Source organism: Centrocercus urophasianus, unplaced genomic scaffold (genome assembly GCF_019232065.1).
Source record: "Centrocercus urophasianus isolate 14NV4802_14NV808 unplaced genomic scaffold, USGS_Curo_1.0 seq_33, whole genome shotgun sequence".
Taxonomy (NCBI): domain Eukaryota; kingdom Metazoa; phylum Chordata; class Aves; order Galliformes; family Phasianidae; genus Centrocercus; species Centrocercus urophasianus.
Genome location: NW_024884900.1, coordinates 6,498,251 through 6,520,487, shown reverse-complemented (window position 1 = coordinate 6,520,487; position 22,237 = coordinate 6,498,251). Strand labels below are relative to the sequence as shown.

Sequence of the window (22,237 nt, the reverse complement as noted above, 5' to 3'; positions counted from 1 at the left end):
CAGTCTGGCCCAGCAGTGCAGATGCTGCTCCGTGCCCTGTTCAGCAGCGGGACAGTGCAGGGCAAGCACATGGCAATCTCATTTTCCCTGCTGCAGTGGAGCAGTCTTGTGTGATTGGGAATGTAGCCATCAGAGTGCCCTGACAGACTCGTGTTGGTGCAGTGCAGAGGGGAATAGGAATGTTCTATGGAAACGTAACATGTGCTCACTCCTGTGGTGGTGAGAGAGTGACTGTGGTCAGCCCAGCTAGTTTTCTTTCCCTGGTTCTTGGATTTACAAGTGGCATACAAGGTTAGAGAGACTGTGTGGGAGTTGCATGCCTGTTAGTATCCCTCGCCCTTCCTTTCTGCCAGAGGGCATGAAACCATGGGAGATGTACCTTGAAGGATGGAAGAGATGAGACAAAAATCTGGAGAAGGTGCCCTGAAGCTGGCCAAGCAAAGGAACTGCAATTCTTTCCATCCCAGGCTGACTCACCCACCGCACTGGAGTGGTTGCTGTTTCTGAGGGCTCCCTTTCTTTTCTGCTCTCTGAATGCTTCCCCCATGTCCTGGAGCAACACAGTTTAGCTCTGCAGAGAACAGCAGTGCCAGCTGTGGCTCCCCTGATGCATCTGTTCCATCAGCCTAGGGGAGTGCCAGGGCCAGTAGCATGAAGTAGGGAATGCATCACACTGTATTTATTTCAGTCTAAGCATTTTTTTTTTTCGTGGTGGAAATCCTGATGCGGTGCTCTGGCTGCTCTGAGCAGGCAGGGCAGTTGTCACATCTCAGCAGGCAAGAGGTCAGTGTAGTTGGTGTTGTGAACTGTCTTCTTTGTTCATGCTTTGGCTGCAGGTGAACACCTCAGATGTAGGTTTAACTGGCCAAATCAAAGTTAAAAGTGAAGGCCTAGGTCAGGTTAGCCTGCTGTGTGTTAGTTAATCCCTGCTTAATCTCTGTTTAGTTTCCTAATCTAGGCAAATGCCTTGAAGCTACTGTAGCCTGAGAGTGGCTCTGATGTCACTGCACCTCTGATTTGGCCTTGCTAGCCCAAGAGAGACAGGATGCACAAACCCAGCCATTGCAGGGATGCAACTGTTTGGTTCTCCTTTGCCATTGGGGAGTTAACTCAGGGGCTGAAACAGAACGGGGGCTCTGTGCCTGAAGCTGATCCTGGGAGATGTGAGAGATGCAATAGTGGCAGAGGTGGAATCAGAGCAGAAGCATCAGGACTGTCACCACTGTTTCACTGCTGTGAGTGTAAGCATATGGGAAAGGAAAGGGCAGGTGACTGCACTGCTGACCTGCAGGAAGGAAGGCTGCAGTGCTACTGCCTGTGCTTCACATCCTTGCTAATCTTTTGGCTGGGGTAGTGAAGCTTTTTCTTTTCCCCCATGCTTCTAAATGGCCACGCTTATGTTTACCAGAGCCGAAGATTTTTTTTAAAGCTTCAGAGAAACAAAAGCAAATTGCATAATTATCTAATGGTTGCTCAGCTCCCCACACCTCCCAGTGTGTGTGACCTCCGTGCTGCTTCCAGCTCTGAGGTAACTCCATGCAGCTCTGCTTATCGCTCCCGTCTGAGGCTGTTACAGCAACCCTGACCCACTGGGCACGGGTATCTAATGCAAATGTATGTTACCAGCAATTACAAGAAGCAATTGTGATTCTGACAGTTGGGGAAAGCCTTTTCTGTGCGTGTTGTCACCAATTTGGCTCTGGAGGATTGTTTTTATGTCAGTGGTGTAAAGCAGTAACAGACAATGGGAGAAAATCATCCCCTTGGTTGCATTAAGTGAGCAGTCCCAGTGGCTGGTTCACATGTACAGTGCTTTAGCTTTAGCTCGAGACCAGGGTGTTTCTGCATGCTTTGTTTTCTTTGAGCTGGAATGCTGCAATAAAAAGGAGCAAATCTTAAAGCAGAAAAATTTGTTGTGGAGTACAATTCAGAGCATGACACATCTGATTCTTTCTGAAACACAGGGCCTTTTGCAAGATCTTCTCCTAATTGCAGGTATCAGGAATTGAATCTCTGACAAAGGGAATGGAGAGATTTCTCTTGCTTGAATGAATTTTGGGCATGACCTAGAATTAGGAAAAACTCTTAGAAAAAAAAGCTGATCATCACATCTGGGGAAAATGTGGAGTTGTATTTATTTTGTGGATCGTTCTTCCTTCCATTAAAGATGAGCAAGTGCTTCCAAGAGCTGTGTACTTTGTTGCTGTGAACAACTGCAGTGCTGTGAAGGGCTGTGAAATCTTGTTTATTTACATCAACGGATGCAGGGAACATTTCAGCCTGGGGAAACTGAACTTCTAGTACCAAGCATGTGACTGGTGCTCCCTCCAAGGAAGTGACCCTTCAGCTGCAGAGCTGGGTACAGAAAGCTGCCTCTGCCACTGCAGCAGCGTGTAAAGCTGCTAAAGCAATGTTTGCAAGGCTCTGCCAAGGAGCCCTTTGTGGCTGGGAAGGTTTCAGTGTCACAATTTGCAGGAAATGCTTTGACAGTGAGCAGGGGTAAAGAGCAGAAAAAGCCAAGCTCTGTTGAAAGAGCAGCAAATAAAAAGCAAAGGCAAATGTGTCCAGGTGGAGATCTAATTTGGAGTCATTGTGCTGATGGAATTTGATTCTGTGATGCCTCAGGTCATGTCTCCTTCCTGTTTTCAATCTCTAAATCAGCTCACAGAGAAAAGTGGTTATGATGGACATTTGTTACACTAGTTTTGGACAAAAGCAATAGCATTGTAGGTTGTCAGTAAGTTGCTTTTTTCCCCTTTTTTAATCTGGTTTCCTAAGAAACAAGATTTGTGTTATCAGGCTGTCTACCTGTATATACCTAACAATCTTTGTATCAGGGCTCTTTGCTCCCAAGTTTCAGGGTGGGGAGGAGAGGTCCCTTCTGAGCTGATGAACTCAGAGAGCTGCATAAAGTGTTACTGCAGGGTGAAAGATGGTCACCAGCGAGTCTTACTGTTGTGCATGCTGCGAGGATTTGGATCACCCCAGGTAAAAGTGGGAACAGGATTTTGGGATGTGGCAGCTAAGCCTGTCGGGGCTTTTCTCTCACCCCACAGCATTCCTCTCTCCTGGCAGAGCTGCTTAGCCGCTTTCTCTAAGGGTGCCACTGTCAGAGAGGGCAGGTGGAAGAGGACTGGGAATGTGCTGTGATCCTCTCAGCACTCCCACGGTGCTGGATCATGCTCTAGCAGAGGATTTTGGTGGTTAGTAGCCAGGCTTTGAACCATTTCCCTCTCCCCTGGGAGCTGTGGGTCTGGACTGTGTATGGTTTTCTGTTCTTGCACGGGTTTGGGTCCTTTTCCATGCAAGTCCTCCTGTTACCAAATAAGATTACATCCCAAGTGTTGCGAGAATATCACAAGGCACAGCTGATTGGTTTCCTTGTTTTGTCGCTATTCCATCCCCCAAATAACAGACGTTTTCCAGTTGTCATTAACACAAACAGGGTGTTGAGTTCGAGGCCTCACTGTTGTGAAGGCTGCTATGTCCCAGGTCCCTCCTCCTGCATAAATCTGAGATCTCCTCCCTAGATGTCCTCACAAAACCGCTTTCCTGTGAGTTCAAGCTACAGGGTTGCTATGGGGAGTGCAGAAGACTTAAATAATAAATGGACATCAAAGAGAAATGCAGAGTTCCCACTGCCTGTCAGAAAAATGTCACGGCTCGTGTCCTTGTGTGAATAGTCGGAAGGAAGGTGGGTGCAAGGGCGTGTGGAGGGGGGATCTTTGAGGGTCTCCTCTTTTCCTGAGGAAGCTGAAGCAATACTTAGCAGTGTAAAGGGAAAATCCCTTGGCTTGGCTCTGAGCTGATTCTTTATCAAAAAAAAGCATTATCTGGGTAATTAGCTCTGCCTGCAAATAGAAATGCCTTTGGCACTTTCCTGCATGTGAGCCTGGAAGGAGCGATTTGCTGGATCATCTCTGTGTTGCTCTTGTAATGCACAGCTCCAGTTCATTGAGGAAGCCTCATTCTGTAATTACAGTGCAGCTTCACTGCCATGTGTTCCCATCTCCGCTTTTGTGATAATTAAGCAGCTCTGACCTTTTGCATGATAAAGTTTGTTTTTCATTCCACATTTGTGTTTAGAAGTTCAGTGGCACAGGTCCTCTCTTCTGATGCAGCCCTGCCTGTATGATACCCACAGCTACCACAATTTGAAAGTGGTGTAGATGTATCCTGACAGCAGAGGTGGTTTGTAGTCAGCTTACCTACGTTACAGAAACTCCCACTTGTTTCCCTGTGACCCTTCATAATATCTTTTGGAGAGGCTGGGTGACCTCAGAAGCTCTTGTTGTCAGCCTTCCTTCTTCAGTATTGCTCCTCTCTGTCCTTTAGTGCTTCCATCTCGCCGTCCCCAGAGCTGACCCCAGCCAGGACTGGGCTGATGCAGGCACAGCTGTAGCCATAGTTCAGTTTCTAAAGCTCTGATGCAGCTTGGGAGTTTTATGCACCAAATTATATCTTCTATTTCTTCTTTCTCTAAAGCTTATTGCCAGAAGGCAAAGGTCTCAGGGTGGGACTGAGGCAACAGGGGCTTTCTATTCCCAGGCTGGTGCTGTTGGCAGATAAATAAGTATATAAAGCCCTTTGATACTTTTTTCCTACCAACTTGCCTAATGGAGTGATAAAAGCAAGGGATGCAAGAAGTCCTCTGGGCTTGGTCCTGACCATTCTTGGATGTGGTTGTGCATGTCTTGGATCACTTTTCAGTAGACTGTGAATCATTTGGCTGCCTGTATTGGAGACAGCGTTGTGCAAAATGAAAGATAAGTCCTTTTGAGCCTGTCTCTCAGTGCTGTCATTTCCATTGGCTCAGGAGCTGTCAGGCAGGATTGAGAGCCTCACTGAGCTGAGCCAGGTTCTCTTCTCAATTACACGGGTGCAAATCCAAAGGATTTCACTGGATCAGTACCAAAAATAACAATCCTTTCAGTGAGCTGTGAACCTGGCTGCAGCGTGAGCGTGGGTGAGGACCTCGGGGCTCACAGCAGCATTGCCAGCAAAAACAGCTTGAGAAGGAGCTCGCTGAAATGGCTTTGGTGACCTGTTCCTGGTGGATGTGTTAATAACAGGCAGTGTGCAGAGCCTGCCATCATGGAAGTAATACAGAATTCCTTGGCGTTCGACTGTGTCCTGCAGGAGTCTTTTGCTAATTATGTTTCAGTGGGGGTCACTCTGGTGTGAATTAGAGATTTGTATGCTTAATTAAGAGGAGTAGCTACCTATCCTGGGAGAGGGAATGAGTAACTGTCCCATCGCCAGGGAGTTTAGACTATTTGCCTAAGCAAATTGTACCAAGAGCTGGTTCTGCATGGAAATTTATTTGATGGGCCACTTGGGGATGTGGCCCTCAGAAAAGTTATGAACTCACAGATGAGATGGAGGTACAGAGGCTGTTCATTAAATTCACATTGCCTTTTGTCATGGTGTTAATACCAATTGGATGGCAGAAAAAATTACAGTGACTCCATCCCATGCTTCCTGTGTTTGTGCTTTTGCCAGCGCATGATCGGGTGGGAGGTGAGAGGGAGACTGCTGAAAAGATGCACAGAAATGGCTGCACCACTGCTGAGGCTGCAGGGATGGGTGCCTGTGAAGTACCTCTCTAATGACCTTGGGTATCGTGCTGGATCACAACAAAGATGCTACTTGTTGCTCTAGCAGTCAGGAAGAGGCTTTATAGTGTAAAAATGGTTATGAGAATGCATAAGGCCTTCTGAGGCAAGGCAGAGCTGTGTCCTCACTGTACCCTGGGTGTGTGATGGAGGTTGAAGGATGTTAGTGGTATGGCTTTGACACTCCAGCTCTTTTGCTTCCTAAACCTTCTGGCAAGGCAAAAAGGAAGGTGGAGCATCCTGGACACTTCTCTGACTTCCAGCACGGCCGTAGCATCGTCTAGAAACAAGTTACATAAATGTTCAGTTGAGGAACCCACCTCTTCCCTTAAGTTCCAGCCTTAAATGCGGGAATTGGATTAATTTTCCTATATCCTATTTGAAATTAATTAAAACCAGTAATTTTTTCTGTGGGATGACCACCATGCTCCATCATCAAAGCAGTGAGCACTTTGAGTTCTTGTTTGGTTTTAATACTGATTTTTCATTTTCCTTCAGGCTATGAAAGTCCTCTCCAAAAAGAAGCTCCTGAAGCAGTATGGATTTCCACGTGGGTATCTCACGTTCTGAGATCTGCTTGTTGTCCTCAGGCAGATCTGTCAATAGAAACATTGCCTGGAAGGAGTGCAGAACTTTACCTTGTTTGAAGGTTTCCCAAGTAGTTCGAGGGCTGGTTAAAATGCAGTGGGTGGTGAAAGACCAAGCACAAAGAAATTCAAAGCACTTGGTAATTGGGTTTCTCGCTTTGATTTTCTCGTCTTTGAAGTACTGGCTCTTCCCTGTTCATCATATATGAAACCTAATTAAGTGCTGGAATTTAGGTAGGGTTAGACCCCCTTCCTCCCAGGGGCTCTTCTGTCCCTTTAGAATAGCACCTTGTCCAAAAAGTGGGGCAGTGGGATCTGACGGGCAGACCAGGCTGGAAATTCAGCAGGAGCAAGCCTAAATGTGTTTTGGAAATCACTGTTCAGGGTAGAATCTGTAATGCTTTGGAATCATAATAAGGCAATGAGATTTTCCAGAGTAGCCCAAGATACCCTGCAGAAGTACCAGTTGCTGCTCACTCCTGCATGCTGAAAGGTGAGTTCTTCCTCACTGTGTTATTGTGATTGCAGGTCGACCTCCTCCTAGAGGGTCAAAAACATCCACTGGTGAGCAGTCCAAAACAATGGCACCACTGGACAGAGTCTATCAGGAAATAGCCATATTAAAGAAACTGGACCATGTCAATGTTGTTAAACTGATAGAGGTGAGCTACTTCTCCACCCTAAGCTACACAGAAACAAGTCTGGTTTGTATTGTGACAAGAGGATGTTTCTTCAACTGCTCTTACTTCAGCTGAAATTGTTTTAAAACAGTTGTTTAAAAATACAGGTTGTTTATCTTAAATAAGATCAAACCAGTTGTGTGTGACAGACTGACACACTTACTCTGGGCTTTGGCCTAGTGCCCAAGTGAGGGCAGCTGGATGTGCTGGTAGAAACAGCAGCAAGCTTTGACCAATGAAACTTGTGCATAGACAAGCATGGGAAGGTGGACAAACTCAAGGCTTCGTTGCCCTTTTCAATATTAGCTATTGTCAGATCAGGATAAGCAGTGCCTTTTTATTGGTAAGCTACAAATATGGGGAGAAGTTGGAAAATGTGTCCTGTGTCCTTCAACGCCACCACCACCAATCCCCCCAGGAATCTCTGACTGTCAGTGTAACTCTTTCTTAATGCTTTGCAGCTTAGCATAGCGGACAGGGAGCAGTGGAATGCTGTGTGATTAAAAATGACTTTCCCTGCTGTTTTTCTTTCTTCTCTCAATTCTGTTTTCAATTACAGGTCCTTGATGATCCTGCAGAAGACAACTTATACATGGGTATGTGAATCAGAGCTGTCTGAACTTTAGACTTAGTGGTGCAAATAACTTGTACCAGGACCTGGGAGGGAACTTGTACCAACTTAGCAGAATTAGTTTTCCTCAAATGGCAGTCCCCTTAGGGTAAGGTAGCCATGTGTTCCAGCAGAGCTGCACCCATCTCCTTGTCCATAAGGACACTGAAAAGATGTGACAGCTGCTCTGGCCTCTTCTTTATATATGCAGGTTCCAATTCCAGAGCCAGGAAAGAAGGGAAGGGTGCAGGAAGGTTTCTTGTACTGCCAGTATGAGATTAATCTCTCAAGTCTCCTGTAGACTTTGGACTGTGGTAGTGATTCAAGAAAGTCATCTCAAGGTGACCCCAGCATTCAACTTCCTGATGAGTGTTGGGACCTCCTAAGTTAGCAGCACTGCTGTCCTTGGCTGCTTAGCCCAACCCATGCCTTGGGCATTCAGACTGGGAGGTAGTAATGCATTTATGCAAAGGGTGGGAAATTTCTGTCCATTTTCTCTTCCATCTAGGAAGTGCTCTGTTTTGAGCAGAATCCAGAGGGACAGGGAAAGCACCAGGGTGCCAGATCCTCAGAGATGAGGACATCTGACAGAGTTATATCTCTGCTCTGTAGTGTTTCCTGATGAGATAGGCTTAAAGGCTGCTTCTCATAAAAATAATTATGGGATGCTTTGAAGCTGCCTGTGCAAGGAGTCTGTGCCTAGCAAATGAAGCTATTTGCCTTTGAAAGGCTGCTGCTCTTCCCTGTCTGCTGGAGCCCTGTGGGCATTCTGGCAGCATCCCAAAGGTGGCAGGTAAGGCTGATGCTAGTTAAGACAACCAAGGGCATTGTTTTAAGGCCTGAACTCCTGCGGATGGAGAGAAAGGAAAAGATGAGGGAGCAAGGTTTCTCATTGCATGAAAATAAATGCATGAGGCAGTTAAAAAAGCTGCAGAAAATAAAAAGAATAATCAGTCCTGGAAATGGCAGCAATGGTAGGACGACTGGGGAATGTCTTGATCTCATTGGCACTGAAAAATGCAACTAGAGAAAATGGAGTTTGCTCGTTGATAATTATTATTAACAGTAACTGTGAGTGATCTCCTCTGCTGCTTGTTCAGTGAGAAGAAAGCAGAGGATTGAGGGTAGTGGTGGAAATCAGAGCAACCTGAAATGGTGCAAAATGGTTGAATGATGAAATGCTACCAAAAGCTGCGGCTTCTTCAGGGAAATCTTTCTTGAGGGAAAATTTTGCTGATGCAGGCTGACTTGTATTTGTAACTTCAGCTGACCAAAGTCACAGCTATAAGCAGGTCTGTGTGTGCTTTGCAAGGAGCAATCTGCTGGGATTTCTTCAGAGGTGCAAAAAATTCCTTAGTAACTCATGAGGAAGGAGCTCTCCTACAGATAATGGCAGATTGTTCTGGCACCAGTTCTGCTTGTGCCTTACACATCTGGTGCCAAGACCTCCAATGGGAGCGTGCTGCACTCTTGGAGATACGGACACGGCCCTAGAGTGGAGCTGGGCATTTTAGACTTCTGCAAACCAGAAGCTGAGTGACGTTAAGTGTCTGCTTTAGTTTGCAGAAGGGGTCAGAGGCAGGCCTCCTGCTGGCTCAAAAGCATTGTTCCCATCACTGCTGTTTTGCTCCCTGTTGTTCTGTAGCCTGGCTTTTTGGTAGCTGTGTATGTTGGGCTGCAGAGGAGCATTCCCCTTCAAAAGGTCAAAGGGTCTCAAGCACCAGGCTGGAGCTAGAAGACTTCAAATGTCCCTGTTGTTTTCCTGCAAGTTGCTTCATATCCTTGTATTGCTACCTAACAGTATTTCATGAAACCTCAGTAATTGCTGCCAAAGGATCAGAAAAACACCCACGGCTGGGACAAGCTGCCATTTTAACCCCTGAATCAGACACACAAACTCTCATACTCCGCAAACCTCAACTCATGCCAATAAATTCTCTACAATTGCACCCCCAGGGAGTGTTTACCTCTCTGATAGCATTATAGCTGTGCTGCTGATGCTCACGGCAGAAATGGAGCAGTGTGTTCTTAAAGCACCTCATTCAGTATCAGCAACTTAGCAGAAATATCACCAAACACCTGCCTTGGAGGTGGAGGTACTGAATGAGGCAGGCCTCAAATCAGCAAGGACTAACACTGGGATCAGCAGAAATATGGCTAGTAGATTACCCACTGTCCTCCTTCTTGAAACTGGCAGGAGGTGGGGATATTTGTCTTTGTTAAAGAGATGAATATTCTCATTTAGCATCTCCTGATGTTCTTGTCATGTGGGAACTAAGAAAGGTGAAGGAGATAAATGGATTTTGCAGGCATAGGAACGAATGCAGTGTTATAGGTGCTAAAAAATGAATAAGCCTGGTTCTCTCTTCTGTTTCACTCATGACTTGATTTCCTTCCTTGCAGTGTTTGACCTCCTGAGGAAAGGGTAAGTAGCCCTTCTGGGATCCCGTGCTGAAATTTTTGGTGTTTATTGTTAGCTTCCTAGGTGAAATTGAAGTTTTGATGCGCACAGTGGGGCAAACCACCCTCTACAGGCAAGCACAGAGGAGACAAGCCAATAGTTACCTTCATGCTGTCACAGCCTGGGACATTGCAGTGGATCATAGTGGGCTCAGAGAAAATGTGTCCTAGTGTCAGGTTTTGATCCTGATGCTAAATTTGGTGCCATTTCCCCACTGGATGCCTGGAAGAGAAGTTCTTTGTAGGGAATATTATGCTGGGGTAGCCGCCATATCATAGCTTTCTCTCAAGACTCAAGAGTGTAAAATAACATCAATGATTACTTGTGATGCATGGCCTTACATTGCCCTCAGTATGAACATGAGGCTGTTTTGTTGGCACATTTCCATGGCAGGTGCAGTGATGTGGTGATGGGTGTCTGCACTGCTATTTGCTACACCTGGGCTGGACCTGCAGCCCTGCGGAGTTGCAGTAAGGTTGAGAGAGCTGAACCCAGGATGGGGGAGATTCCCCAAGAGCTTGTTTCTCTCTTTAGCCCACAAACAAGCCTCTTGCAGATGGCCAGCACCAGCAGGCTGTTGGTGGGAGGCTCCCAGTCTCCCTGGTGACCAGGCTGATGACTGTAGGAGGCAGTGGGGGGAAGCTCCTGCAATCAGCTGAGGCCAGGGCCAGCGGATGTGCTGTTTGACCAAGCACAGCCTGCCTGCCTCTAGCGGAAGGCAATTAGACTCCATTAGTTGCTCTGTCAGTCCTGTCGCTCACGTTATTTCTGCCCGGTTTCAGCAGCAGAAAAATGTTTATAAAGAGGGGGAGAAGGCAATTGCAGAAAGATGCAAATTGGAGAAGAAGGTTATCTATCAAACTGCAGCAAGGGGGGAAGAGAGAAATGCCTCAGGAGCAGCCTCTGCTCAGGTAGAGGGTTGGTCCTGGACCTTCTGAGATCCAGGCTCTCAGTGATAGGACCACAACGATGCAGAATAATTTCAGAAACATGAAACAGTAATGAGTGCTGCTGCCACTTTGCAAAAAACTCAGGAACTCGGTTACTCCTTCTTCCTTACAGGGCTGTCATGGAGGTACCAAGCGATGAGCCATTCAGCGAGGATCAGGCCCGGCTCTACTTCCGAGACATTGTTTTGGGCATTGAGTACTGTGAGTACCACCAAAAGGGATGGCTGTTTTGCAGTGCATGTCAGCCTCCTGTTCTGCTGGAGAGAAGCCTATCAACATCAGTAGGCTGTATCAGCTTAGCCAGTGAGATCCTCTCTAATTGCATGTGACAGGGTTTGCAGATGGTGGTCCTGCTCAGCTCAGGTTTACCCAGGTTGCATAACAGATGCTGGAAGCAGACATTCTGTGGAAGGGACATTAGGAAAATGGCTTGCATTATGTCCTCTTTTATCTTTTCAGAGAGTCTTTGAAAGCAATGGCAGAGCTAGCAAAGAACCATTTGCAATGATGTAGATGAGTCAGTAACTTCAGCTGAAACAGAGTGCTGTCTCCATCTTAGCAAGGCAAGCACTAACCATGGGGACAGCAGCCTCTGAAAGTGGCTAGTTTGGTAGAGCTGGGCATTTATGGGTGCAGATACAAATCTTTACCACTAAGAGGTTATGAGTCAGAGACCCTGGTGCTTTGATGTGGTGTAGCACTGCTTGCTGGCCTTACTCCCGGGCTGTTTCTGAACATACTATGCTGCACATTCCCACTCCTCTTGAGCCTCAGTACCAGCGTTGTCCCCACGTCAGAAGGCACAACTTGGATCCTCTGTTGATCACTCATGCTAGCCTAAGACCTTCTCTCCCTTTTCTAACAGAAGGTCTCTGCCTTTCCTCTCATGGTTGCTCTTTGCACTGGATCTCTTCATGCCCCTAGTGCTGCCAGGGACCCATGTTGCACAGTATCATCTGAGAGATATAACCATAAGTCATCTGGTAACTGCTTGTGTACCAGCAGGTTGTCAGATGCTGGTGAGCAGCATTTGGCATTTTGATTCTGCTGTCCTTGTTGTAGGTGGCCTTCCTCAGTGGTTAGTGATCTTGTTATTAACTTCTGTCTCTGCACACTCGTGTGCTAAAGAATTGGCCATGATTGGATGGCTCAATAAGGGGAATAAGAGTCAACACAGCTTTTTCAGAGGGAATTCATGCCTCACTGATCTGATAGTGTTCCAGAGGAGTCAACAAAAATGTAGATAAGATGATCCTTTTGCTACAGCGTGCTTGGATTGTCAAACTGCTGTTGATTAGATTTGTTAACAGAAGCTCATAAAGAAAGTATTTTTGGTTGGCTGATCTCTTTTATATTAACAACTAGACATTGATCAGGAAAGTAGGAACACAGCTTTTACAGTGGAGAAAGGTCACTTGTGCTGTTAAACAGGAGTCCATCATGTGGCTGGGTTGTTTAATATATCCCTAAATGCCCAGAAATAGAATATATTGCAATATGAGAGGCTGGTGATGACAGCTAGTTGTTCAAGAGTAGTCATCATTAGAACTGACTGGAAGGGAGATGGCGTGATAGTGAGTGATGGTATGATAGAAAGGCAGATAAAAATCCTTGTTGCCAAATACAGATATTTTATGAGGGGGAGAAACAGCACTAAAAATATGTACATCGTGACAGGCTCTAAATGAGCTGTTCTCACTCAGTTCTCGTTCTGGATAGTTTTCTGGTAAATGCCATTGCCTAGAGATAGTCAACAAAGTTAACAGGATTTAGTGAATTACTGGGAATGGAATGAAGAATAAAGTAGAAAATATCATTATGCAATTGTTTGGATCTGTAAGAGCTCTTAGATACTAGAGAATATCTTGAATGCTGTATACAGTTCTGCACTGCAGTTCTGCACTGTCTCAGAAACCACTCTCTAGAGAAAAACCTAAAAAAGGTGATCAGAAGGATCCTGTACAGAGAGATGAAATAAAGCACTTCAGTTTTGAAAATTACCATGGGATATGGCAGAGACTATCCTGTGCCTCTGAGGAGAGGTGAACAGAAAGAACTGAGGAGTAGCAAACAAAATAATCAAGTGGCAAGTTTTAAAAAGAAGGAAGGTAATTAACTGTGACATTAATTGCTGAAAGAGATGGCAAGTACTTGAAGTTAATGGACTCAGAAAGGACTTGACAAATTTGTAGCAGAAAGGAGTATCAAGGGCTGTTATATATGAGAATGCAGGCTGTTTGTCTTTGGGAGTGTCTGTGCTGTATGTTTTGCATCTGTCTGCCTAATGCTTTTCTCCAAGCTATTGACCCTGACAGGAGATGGGCTCCTGGGGAGGGTGGGCCTCTGGTACATCCTTTCTTAGTTTCAGTGGCAAATCTGAAGATGGAGCAGCCAACAGGGAGGGGGCAAACACATTTGATCAAGTGTTTGTCAGCCATGGCAAGTGAGCATTGTGCAAAGTAAGAAGCATCAGATATTTGCAAAACAGAGAGCTGTGTCACATCCCTGTGTCATTTGAGGTGATGTTTTCCCAGCTGTTACAACATCAGGAAGAAAATAGGAAGGAATTGGTTCAACTGTACTTTCAAAGGCCCAACAGGTAGCTGTGTCAAGCATGAAAAGAATATTTCATGCTGCTGTAGTGCCTTGAGCCACATCTGCCTTCATTTCACTCAATCTCAAGTGGCTCCTGCAAGCTCAGCACTCCTGAGGGTCAGGGTGGGCCCCTCCCTATCCTAAAGCTTTCATTGAAGGTGTATCACCAGGTTTCAAATGGAGACCAGTTCTTGCAGAGAACTGTTTTCTGATGAGTGTTGATAGCCCTTGCCAAGGCAGAGCAATGTGGTTTGCAGTGTCCTGGTCCATCTTCACTGAAATACAGTGGCACCTCATTTTGTTTATCTAACATTAATGGGAAAAGTAGCAGCTGGTGGGAAATGAAATCATTGTTTGCTCTTTTGTGACAGTCCAGAGAATTCCGTGCTAGAAGCTAAAAAAGCAGTCTGCTGAAAGGTTTTTATGAATGGGGATGGGAACCTTAAGGCTGCTTTTCAGTAGAGTCTGAAGGGCAAAGACTGCAGCTTTTTATATTCTCATCAGTATTCACACAATTGCAGAACCTGCATGCCTCAGCTGGGAGATGCAGGCTCTGCTGTGCTGGATGCTGCTGGCACTTGCAGTAGGTAACAGCTCTTGCTTAGAAGAAAGTTTAACTTAGAAGGCAGTAAAAAAAAAACAAAAGTTCTTGTTGTCCTTGGCAAAGACAGTGAAATGGGGCAATAAATTATAGGATGCTCAAGCACTCACAACAGCGGGAACAAAAGGATGCTTTATTTTGGGTTATTGAGTAAGCACTTATTTTATTAGCAAATGAAAGTTAAAAATGGTGTTCTCTCAGAGCTGCTGGGTAAATGCATGGCAATTATTATGTAATTACAGGGGGAAAGTGCACCATCTATGCACACTGAAGAAAAAGTGTTGCCAGGCAATCTAGAGATTGCAAGGTAGTTTTAATGGAAGCATACATAATTGTTATGTAATTTGGGAGACTCTAACCATGCAGCTGCTTGAAGCTCACAGTCATCACAGCAGCAAATGCATCATTGCTGGTTGAGTTCTATTAAATTAGAAGTTGCAAAGTGGATTCCTGTCAGAGCCTGCAAGGTGTTAATCCAGGTCCATGTGTGCACTCTGCAAACAGAGGTAGGCAGTGAAGTGGCTGCAGTAGCCAAACAGATGGGAGATGTGGGGTGACCTTTAAAATGATGGGCGATGGCAGGGGGTCCACAGGCACTGTCTGTCAGTGGGGGGATAAGCTGTGCTTGTTATTCACAATGCTTGCCTGCAAGGAGGACTGATCTGGAGAGAAGCATTTGGAGGCAGTGTGGTAATACTACCAGTTCACCTGTTTCGGTTTTGTTTGTGTCTTAAGCCTAGGCTCTGTGTGAACTGCTTTGGGAGTCATTTAATCACACACACACTTTAATTCATGTCCTGTAGTGAAATGGGCTCTGCAAAGGAAAGTGCTTTTCCTTCTGCTGGGAAGACTTCTCCAGTACTACTTGTGTTGCTCTCATGAAGTGGGGAGGCAGTGTGCTGTGAGTGCCACTGGAATGGTGATTTAAGAAGCTACTTAAACGTTTTGGATAGAAAAGTTTTGCTGGATTATCCATGTCATTAACTGAAGCATGTGCTCACGTGCCTCCGAATTGGGGATATTTGCAATTACCTTCCTTTCTACTTGTAATCTGCCTCTAGTAGTGTTTATCTGGGGTTATTTAAATTTCAGTCTTCTTTCTGGTAAGCATTGCTTTCCCAGTGGCAGTCAGAAGAAATGGATGTGCGAGTCACCAAAGGAATCAGCAGCCAAGCCAGGAATCAACCCTAAAAACTGGAGGCTGAGTGGGGTGCTCCTCTGCAGGCCAAGCAGCTGCACAGAGTGAGCTGAGGTGCCAGCACTCAGGACAGGCAGATGTTGTAGCCATGCTTCGAGGGTCAGTAACTCAGGCATTTTCTTAGCCAGAGGTGTTTTTTTTTCTCTAATAGCCGCTGATATTTTTTTCCATTAATATGTTCAGTTCTTTTTTAAGCTTTTGTCAGTTTCCAGCATCTGTTACCTGTTTACATGGTGTGGGAAGCAGTTTCCATCTGTGTTTGAATCTGGTCCTGGAGGCTTCAGCTGACAGAAGGGGTGACCGGACACAATCGTGCTCTGTCTGCACTGCCCTGCTTTTAAAGATGTCTGTTGCATTGTACTTTAGGGCTGACTGTTGGAGGCTGCAGAGTCCCTATCTATGTCATTGTTGCAAAGTGTCCTTCCATCCCTTTGAGCATCTGTTAGAAAAAGCTAGGAATCGTGGAGTCCCCCAGGCCTAATTAATGACAGCACAGCTGTATTTTGGAGATAGAAATGTGGCTGAAAATACTTACCGTGCTTCCTTCCCCCAGGAAAACATACAGGTTTTCTGGACAAAGCCAGGTGTTCTGCTGTGCCTTACTTACTGTTCTGTTCTGATACCTTGCTTGTGGCGATAATACAGGTTTGGTTTCATGACATTGTTTAAGTTTCCTTCTGCACTGAGAGGTAACTGATAGTTTGTAATTGCACAGAAGATGGCTTTGCTGAGTGATGGTGCGTTTGGCATGGTGCTATTTCACTTTGGCAGATGAACAGTGGAAATCAGTATCGGGTGAAGGGAGGGTTTTCTTCCACTGTTGTTGGTAAGGAATGTTTTGCTTGTGACCTGACAGTTGGTTCAATACAACAAACAGATACCTGAAAGTCTCCCCCAGTGGTGGAAGCTGCAGGAGAGGTACGAGGAAGTCTAACACACAAAAAAGCAGGAAGGATTTGCCAGACAGGTATCCAGTTAGGATTGGAACACAAGTGGCTTTGTTTAGTAAGAGCTTAAGTGGTTTTGTTTAGTAATAGATTAAATAAGGTGTAAGAGTAAGCAAGTGAAAGGCCTGTCTGAGCAGGTAGCTTAGCTCTGACAGTAGCCAGGAGCAGACACTTAGCACATGAGCTTGACCCAGGAGAAAACCCTGCTGACATGTACAGTCTGGATGAAAGACAGAGGCCATCCCTTCTGCTATGCACCTGCAAACTTGGTATCCCTTCTGGCTCATGAGAAGCTGAAAGAACTGTTGTCAGTGTGACTGAAAGGAAAAAGAAACACATTTTTCCCTACATTTTCTGTAGAAAATGCATGATTTCCCTATTGCAGTTTTTTAGGGAGGCTAAGGGTAGCAGTTCTGGTTCCCTGTGCAGAGGAATGCTGATCTCATCTGTATGAACTGTTGAGCTCAAAGGAAAGTTGTGATGCACTGCTAAAGGCATTGGGGAGTTACCTTTACAGAATGAGTTCTGTACCTGTGCAAGTGCCTGTGGAGCGTGGAGTCCCAGTGTGCTAAGCCTGGAGCAGTAACAGTACCTGATATGCTGATCAAAGGCTGGCTTTCCTGAGATAAGACTTTCTCTATTTGATCATCAATATGTGAGTATAGTCTCCATTGTCTTAAAAGATAAGCAAATAAATAAACAAAGTCAACAGAGGCTTGTCTGTTCTTAAGAATACTGACTGTGATGTAAGCCAGGGCTGGACTCTGTCAAGTGCCAGTGGCATAGATGGCTTTGGGATCTTCTGGCTCATGGCAGATATGGTTTCCTCAGGCCTCATGTTGACACGATGCAGCAGGGCTTGAACACAAGTCCATGGTGGAGATTGAAGGAACTCCCAGCCTGTTGTGTGCTCTCTTGTGGCTTTCTTTAATGTAGTTGTGTGTATTGCAGATAAATGAACAGAGAGTACTTTATGTAAGAGTAATTATCTGATGGAGTAGATCAGAGAGATGCATAAGAGCCTTTTATGAAAGATCAAGCAGTTTGATTTTTGTTTTATTTGAGAAGTTATGTAAGCAGTTGTTCTCGAGGCAATAAGCAGCCCTAAGCACAGGCTCTGCAGGTCATTTTAGCAGAACTTGCTGTATGTATCCCATTCCCAACTTTGCCAGTGGTCCCTTGAATGTTGCCACATGTGTAGCCACAGCAGGAAGCCGTTCTGTCTGTGACTGTGCTGTGCTCGTGTGGTTTGGATGGCAGGTGTAGAAGGCAGCCTTGGGCCTGAGTTACTCTGTAACATGCTAAAAAGGTTGGGCATCTCTACCACAAACCAGTAAGGAAGCTGGACTCCCATCTCTTCACCCGGCTCTTCTGAAAGGGCTTGTCCAGCTGCATATTCCAGTGGATGAGGTTTGTTGGATCAGTAGAAGAACAGTGTCAAGCTAGTGAATAGAGCTGGGAAAATCAGCCTGGGATCCTTACCCCAGCCACTGAACAGTACCCCCTGAAATGAGCTAAGGATGGGAGGCGATTCTGTTGTACCGTGCACTGCATCCATTTCCTCTGGCTCATTCTGAGTGCGCTGCAGATCAGTGGGGAGGCTTGCTTCAAAGAGCAGCCTCTCTTTTAAGCTCTGGATGGTGGTGCAGCAGCTTCCTTGGGAGAGTGTTAAATCATTTCTTTGCTACAGGGGTAATGTGAAAGTAATACTAAACAGACTCTGCAGTAGCACCATATGGATTGCTTTTGCCCTTGAATGGAAATGGGACTCTGTTTTTAATCAAGTATGATTCAACATCAGCCTGAGTAAATAGCAGGATGTGTTAGTGCATTGTGAAAATTTTATACATGCAGCTTTTAAATGGGCTTTTAGCAAGTTGGTATTAATCTGCTGGAGCTCTGAGGTTTCCAGAAGGCTATGCAGTAAAAGGCACCCTTTTTAAAAAGGGCTAGGGAACAATCTCTCATTTTTCTTTTCTTAGCGCTGCTCTCAGTTCCTTCTTGGTCTTCACTGGCTGTTCACATAGGCAGACATTTCCCAGGCACTTGTTTCTGAATGAAGAGGAAAGCCTACTTAGACCCCGAATAACCCGTGGTATCTGAGTTGAGGAGCATTTTTGAAATGGCAGCATAGTTGCATGCTGTGGGGAAAAAAAAGCTGGTTTGTTCAACTGAAGACAGCAAAGGGTCTGAACAGAAATAAGTGATTTGCTCAGCAGGGCTTTGCTAACAGGCGGTGGTGGAGCAGAGTGGCAGAGCTGCAGGAGACCTGTGGAGGGCCCAGGCAGGGCCATGTGCTGCTCACACAGAGAGGAGCCAGCAGGCCTAGGAGCAGAGATCCTCACCCGAATCTGCCCCTTTCTCCAGCCCCATCCACTGCAGTGCCCTGCCTGATCATTGCTTTTCAGTGCAGCACTAACCCACACAGTGCAGGTTGCAGTTGCAATGCTCCCAGACCCACAGCTTCCTGAGAGGCAAGGGTACAGTTGAGTGGTGAGAGCTCCCTGGGGACAACGTGCTTGTTATTGCAGTGATGACACTTGTAGGATTGGCTTCCTGCAAGAATTTTTTTGTTGTTTGTCAAGTCATTTGGCTCTGATGTTCAGAGGCAGTGCAAGCCTGTGCTTTCCTTTAACACCCTTCCCACAACACCCACTGGCTTTTCATGGAGATGATGTTCAGTGCGTACCAAAACATTGTCCTAACTGGGCATGTTTTGTAAGCTGGAAGTACAAATTCATCCCCTGGAGAGTCAGCACCCGGACTGTTGTGAAGGCTTGGAGTGACCTGGATGGCAGAAGACAACCAGGATTTCACCAAGTCCAATTTTGGATGTGCCTGTCCAGGCTTTCAGACACAGGTTGTGATGGAAAATGCAGTGCGGGCACCCTTACTTTTCATGCCTGCTCTATTCATGGGGCAGCTGTGAGGTTCAGCAAGCAGCTATTTCTAATGCATTTTGGGAACTATGCCTCTGAAATGTTCCACAAATTCATGGGATTGTTTGTTATTCAGATGCAGATTGACCTGAAATACCATTACCTTTCCACAAAACTGAAGCATGTCTCTAATAAAACCAAATTTAATGGTGCTCTCCAGAATCAGACTTTCTCCTCAGGGCTCTGTGATATCTTACATTGTTTCATTTTCATTATGAATTGGTATCGATTTATTTTTTTTAATTAGTCCTGTCAAGAAAGGAAGTGCAGAGAATCTTGGAGCACAGAGGAGTTGTTATGGTGAGCTGCTGACCTCTACTCTTAAGAGCAAAATCGTTTCCAGATAATAGCAACGAGGGAAACTGTTTCATCAGTTTGTTGAAGCAGCTTCAGTTAAGCGATCTGCTTTGGCCAGCTCTGCTTCAGTTTTAATCCTGGGAAGGATACAGACACATCCATATACATGGGAATTGCTGTGTTTTGTGTGTTTCTTGCTCTCAGACACTTCAGAGTGATGAAATGTGTGAGTTAATTTGTGCTGATGGCTGCTTTTTACTCCCTTTTGACTGACTTTGGCTGTCACCTGCTTAGAGATGGCTCAGTGAGTTGTGTGTTCCTTGTGCTGTTGTCCCTTCTGTACAGTCATTAGCAATCTGGAGGGTATTGCTAGTGGTTGGCTTTTATTTCTGAGATGCTTAGCTCTCCCTTTAGAGTTCTACAAGGATAACACCATCTTTTCCTCTGTGTATTCTGCTGGAAATGCAGATCACACTGGTTTAATACATACTTGTCCTACAAGACAGCCCTGTCCCCAGCCTCCTTTTGTGTTGCACTGCAGCGGTGCCTATGTCACTGCTGGAGCACCCCACTGCATGGCTGGCCAGCCTCCAGCCAGCCTTGCTGTAAAGCACCAAGGACTTTAAGAACTGCATTTCTTCAGAACAGAAAACTGATTTCAGATTGCCTTCATCAGTTTAGTAGCTCTACACCAGATCATTTCTTGGCAGGCATGAACTAAAGCTCTTTGTGTTTGTAGCTGTGATGGAGCCTCAGTCATTTGCACCAGCTGGTGCTTGGTGCATGATTTCTGTCCCATGTCCTCCTCTCTTTATGGCTATTGCCTTTCCACAAGGCAGCTAGACAGAAGACATGCTTTAAGGATAAGTTTTTCAAGCCAACTGGTGCAGAACTTTCATTGCTGTCACCTACACTGCACTGCAAAGCAGCATGGTGTGTGGGTTGGGCACTGCTCCCAGCACCACCATTCCTGACCTGGCCAGCCACATCCCCTCTGTGCTTCTTTCTTTCACATCTCAGTTTACTGCTATTTAAATTGTGTGCCAGGTTTGCCCCTGGCTGACGTTGCATTGCAATGCCCTGGGACATGTCAGTCTCACTTTTGAAAGCACAGCCTGTGCTTTGCTGCCCCAGAGGCACTTGTGCTGATTTTCTCCTCTGAGCGGTCTAGGTCATAAACTATCACTGTTCCTAATGCTCATGTCAAGAATGGATGTTCTGGTCTGTGGGGCACAAATGTTCATTGACTCCAGTGTTGGACTACTTTTTGCAAAGGATGTTTTCTACTTCTTTGTTCAGCAGTCATATTGCTGCAGTGCTCAGACACTGAGCACCAGGCTGATGTGGGCACTGAACAAACAGAGCAACTGGCAAACAGACCTTCTACTTTCATTCAATTGCTCAAAGGCAGGGAATGTGTTTTATGAGATAAATAGTATGGGGAAAAAATAGTGAAGAGCCCAGAGTACCTGCTTCCCTAGTGCAGACCCCTCTGTTCTCAGGCTTAGCTCTGGGGATGGTCTGCACGTTTTTGTAGCCTGTATTTTTGTAGAGGTTTGGGGAATCTCAGCTCTGTAGGATCAGGCAGCCTGCACCCAGTCATGTGTGTGAAGGGCATCTAGTCATTTCCTGAAGGGAAACATCACTTCCCCCTCCCCATTTTCCTTTTTTGCTCTACCTCCATTACCATAATGAAAGTCAGCTTGCCACCAGCTTTGCTGCATAGCAGATGTCTCCTCATTATTACTGTTGTCGCAGAGCTTTCAGTGTTAATCTGACTAGCCAGGCTGTTACAGCATTAACTGGCTCACATCGCAGCATGGCCACGCAGTTGTTGCACATCTGGAAGAGGATGTAACCACCAGTGCTTTTAACTAATGCTCTCCATCAGGCTTTTGTCTGTTGTGTCTCCAGATCAGCTCTTAGGGGAATGGAGCATCTCACTTTACCTGTGGGTGTGTGTGCTGCTAATGAGTCAGCTGCCCACAGCGCGCTGCTTAACACAACGCCTCTGAAATCTCTCCCACCCAGCCTCAGTGTGCTGCCCAGATGAGTTACATGGAAGTGATCCTAGATCTCTGCACGTGTTTGAGGCTCTCTTTCATGTGACAAGGACAACATCAATCAGCATTGCTTTAACCTAAGGAGAGGTCCTTGCAGAAAAAAATATATGCAAATGTGATTTCCCTTCCTCAGGCAAGGCCTGCTGGAAAGCTTTCTTGGGAAGAGCAGAATGGTTACGTGGAGGTTGTTCATTCTTGCTCCTAAAACACAAGCTGATTTGCTCTGTAGGGCAGATTGCTTCTGTGGCAATGTGCTGAACAGGTTTGTAAACCAGGAAAGGAGAAGATCAGTATTTTCCTCTCCCAATTGCATGCTTCCTATGAGATGTCAAAAGCAAATGTGAAAATGATAATTGAGGCTGGGGGAGCAGTGGGGTGCAGGGGTCCTGGGAAAGGCAGTAAGAACTAGAGCATTTCCACTTCTGTTCAATACAGTCTGCTGGATTTTCTACAGCTCTGCTTTTGGGGACATTTCATGTTCTGAAAGCTGTTCTCTGATTTAAATTTTTTCTCTGCGTTCCTAGGAGTCATTTTTCTACAGCTCCCTGCTGCTTCTTTCCTGAGCATCCAAAAAATTGCTTTATTGCAGCTGCAACATTACTTCGTAGATAGCTTGTAATGAAAGATTCCTGCTTTCAGAGCAGGATGTGTGAGTCTGCACCTCTATTTGCATCTTTGCAGAAAGGTTTTTGTT

The 22,237-nt window shown here is 45.7% G+C and overlaps 1 protein-coding gene across 7 annotated transcripts in view; it reads left to right on the top strand.

The window, feature by feature from the left end:
* Nucleotides 1–22,237, top strand: part of CAMKK1 (calcium/calmodulin dependent protein kinase kinase 1) — an 87,545-nt gene that overhangs the window by 49,479 nt on the left and 15,829 nt on the right. For all 7 annotated transcript variants that reach the window (XM_042830191.1, XM_042830196.1, XM_042830195.1 and 4 more), the window contains 5 exons: nucleotides 6,114–6,165; nucleotides 6,731–6,864; nucleotides 7,442–7,478; nucleotides 9,896–9,917; nucleotides 11,016–11,104. In XM_042830191.1, the coding sequence (XP_042686125.1) occupies nucleotides 6,114–6,165; nucleotides 6,731–6,864; nucleotides 7,442–7,478; nucleotides 9,896–9,917; nucleotides 11,016–11,104 (334 nt within the window). The remainder of the gene's footprint in view (nucleotides 1–6,113; nucleotides 6,166–6,730; nucleotides 6,865–7,441; nucleotides 7,479–9,895; nucleotides 9,918–11,015; nucleotides 11,105–22,237) is intronic.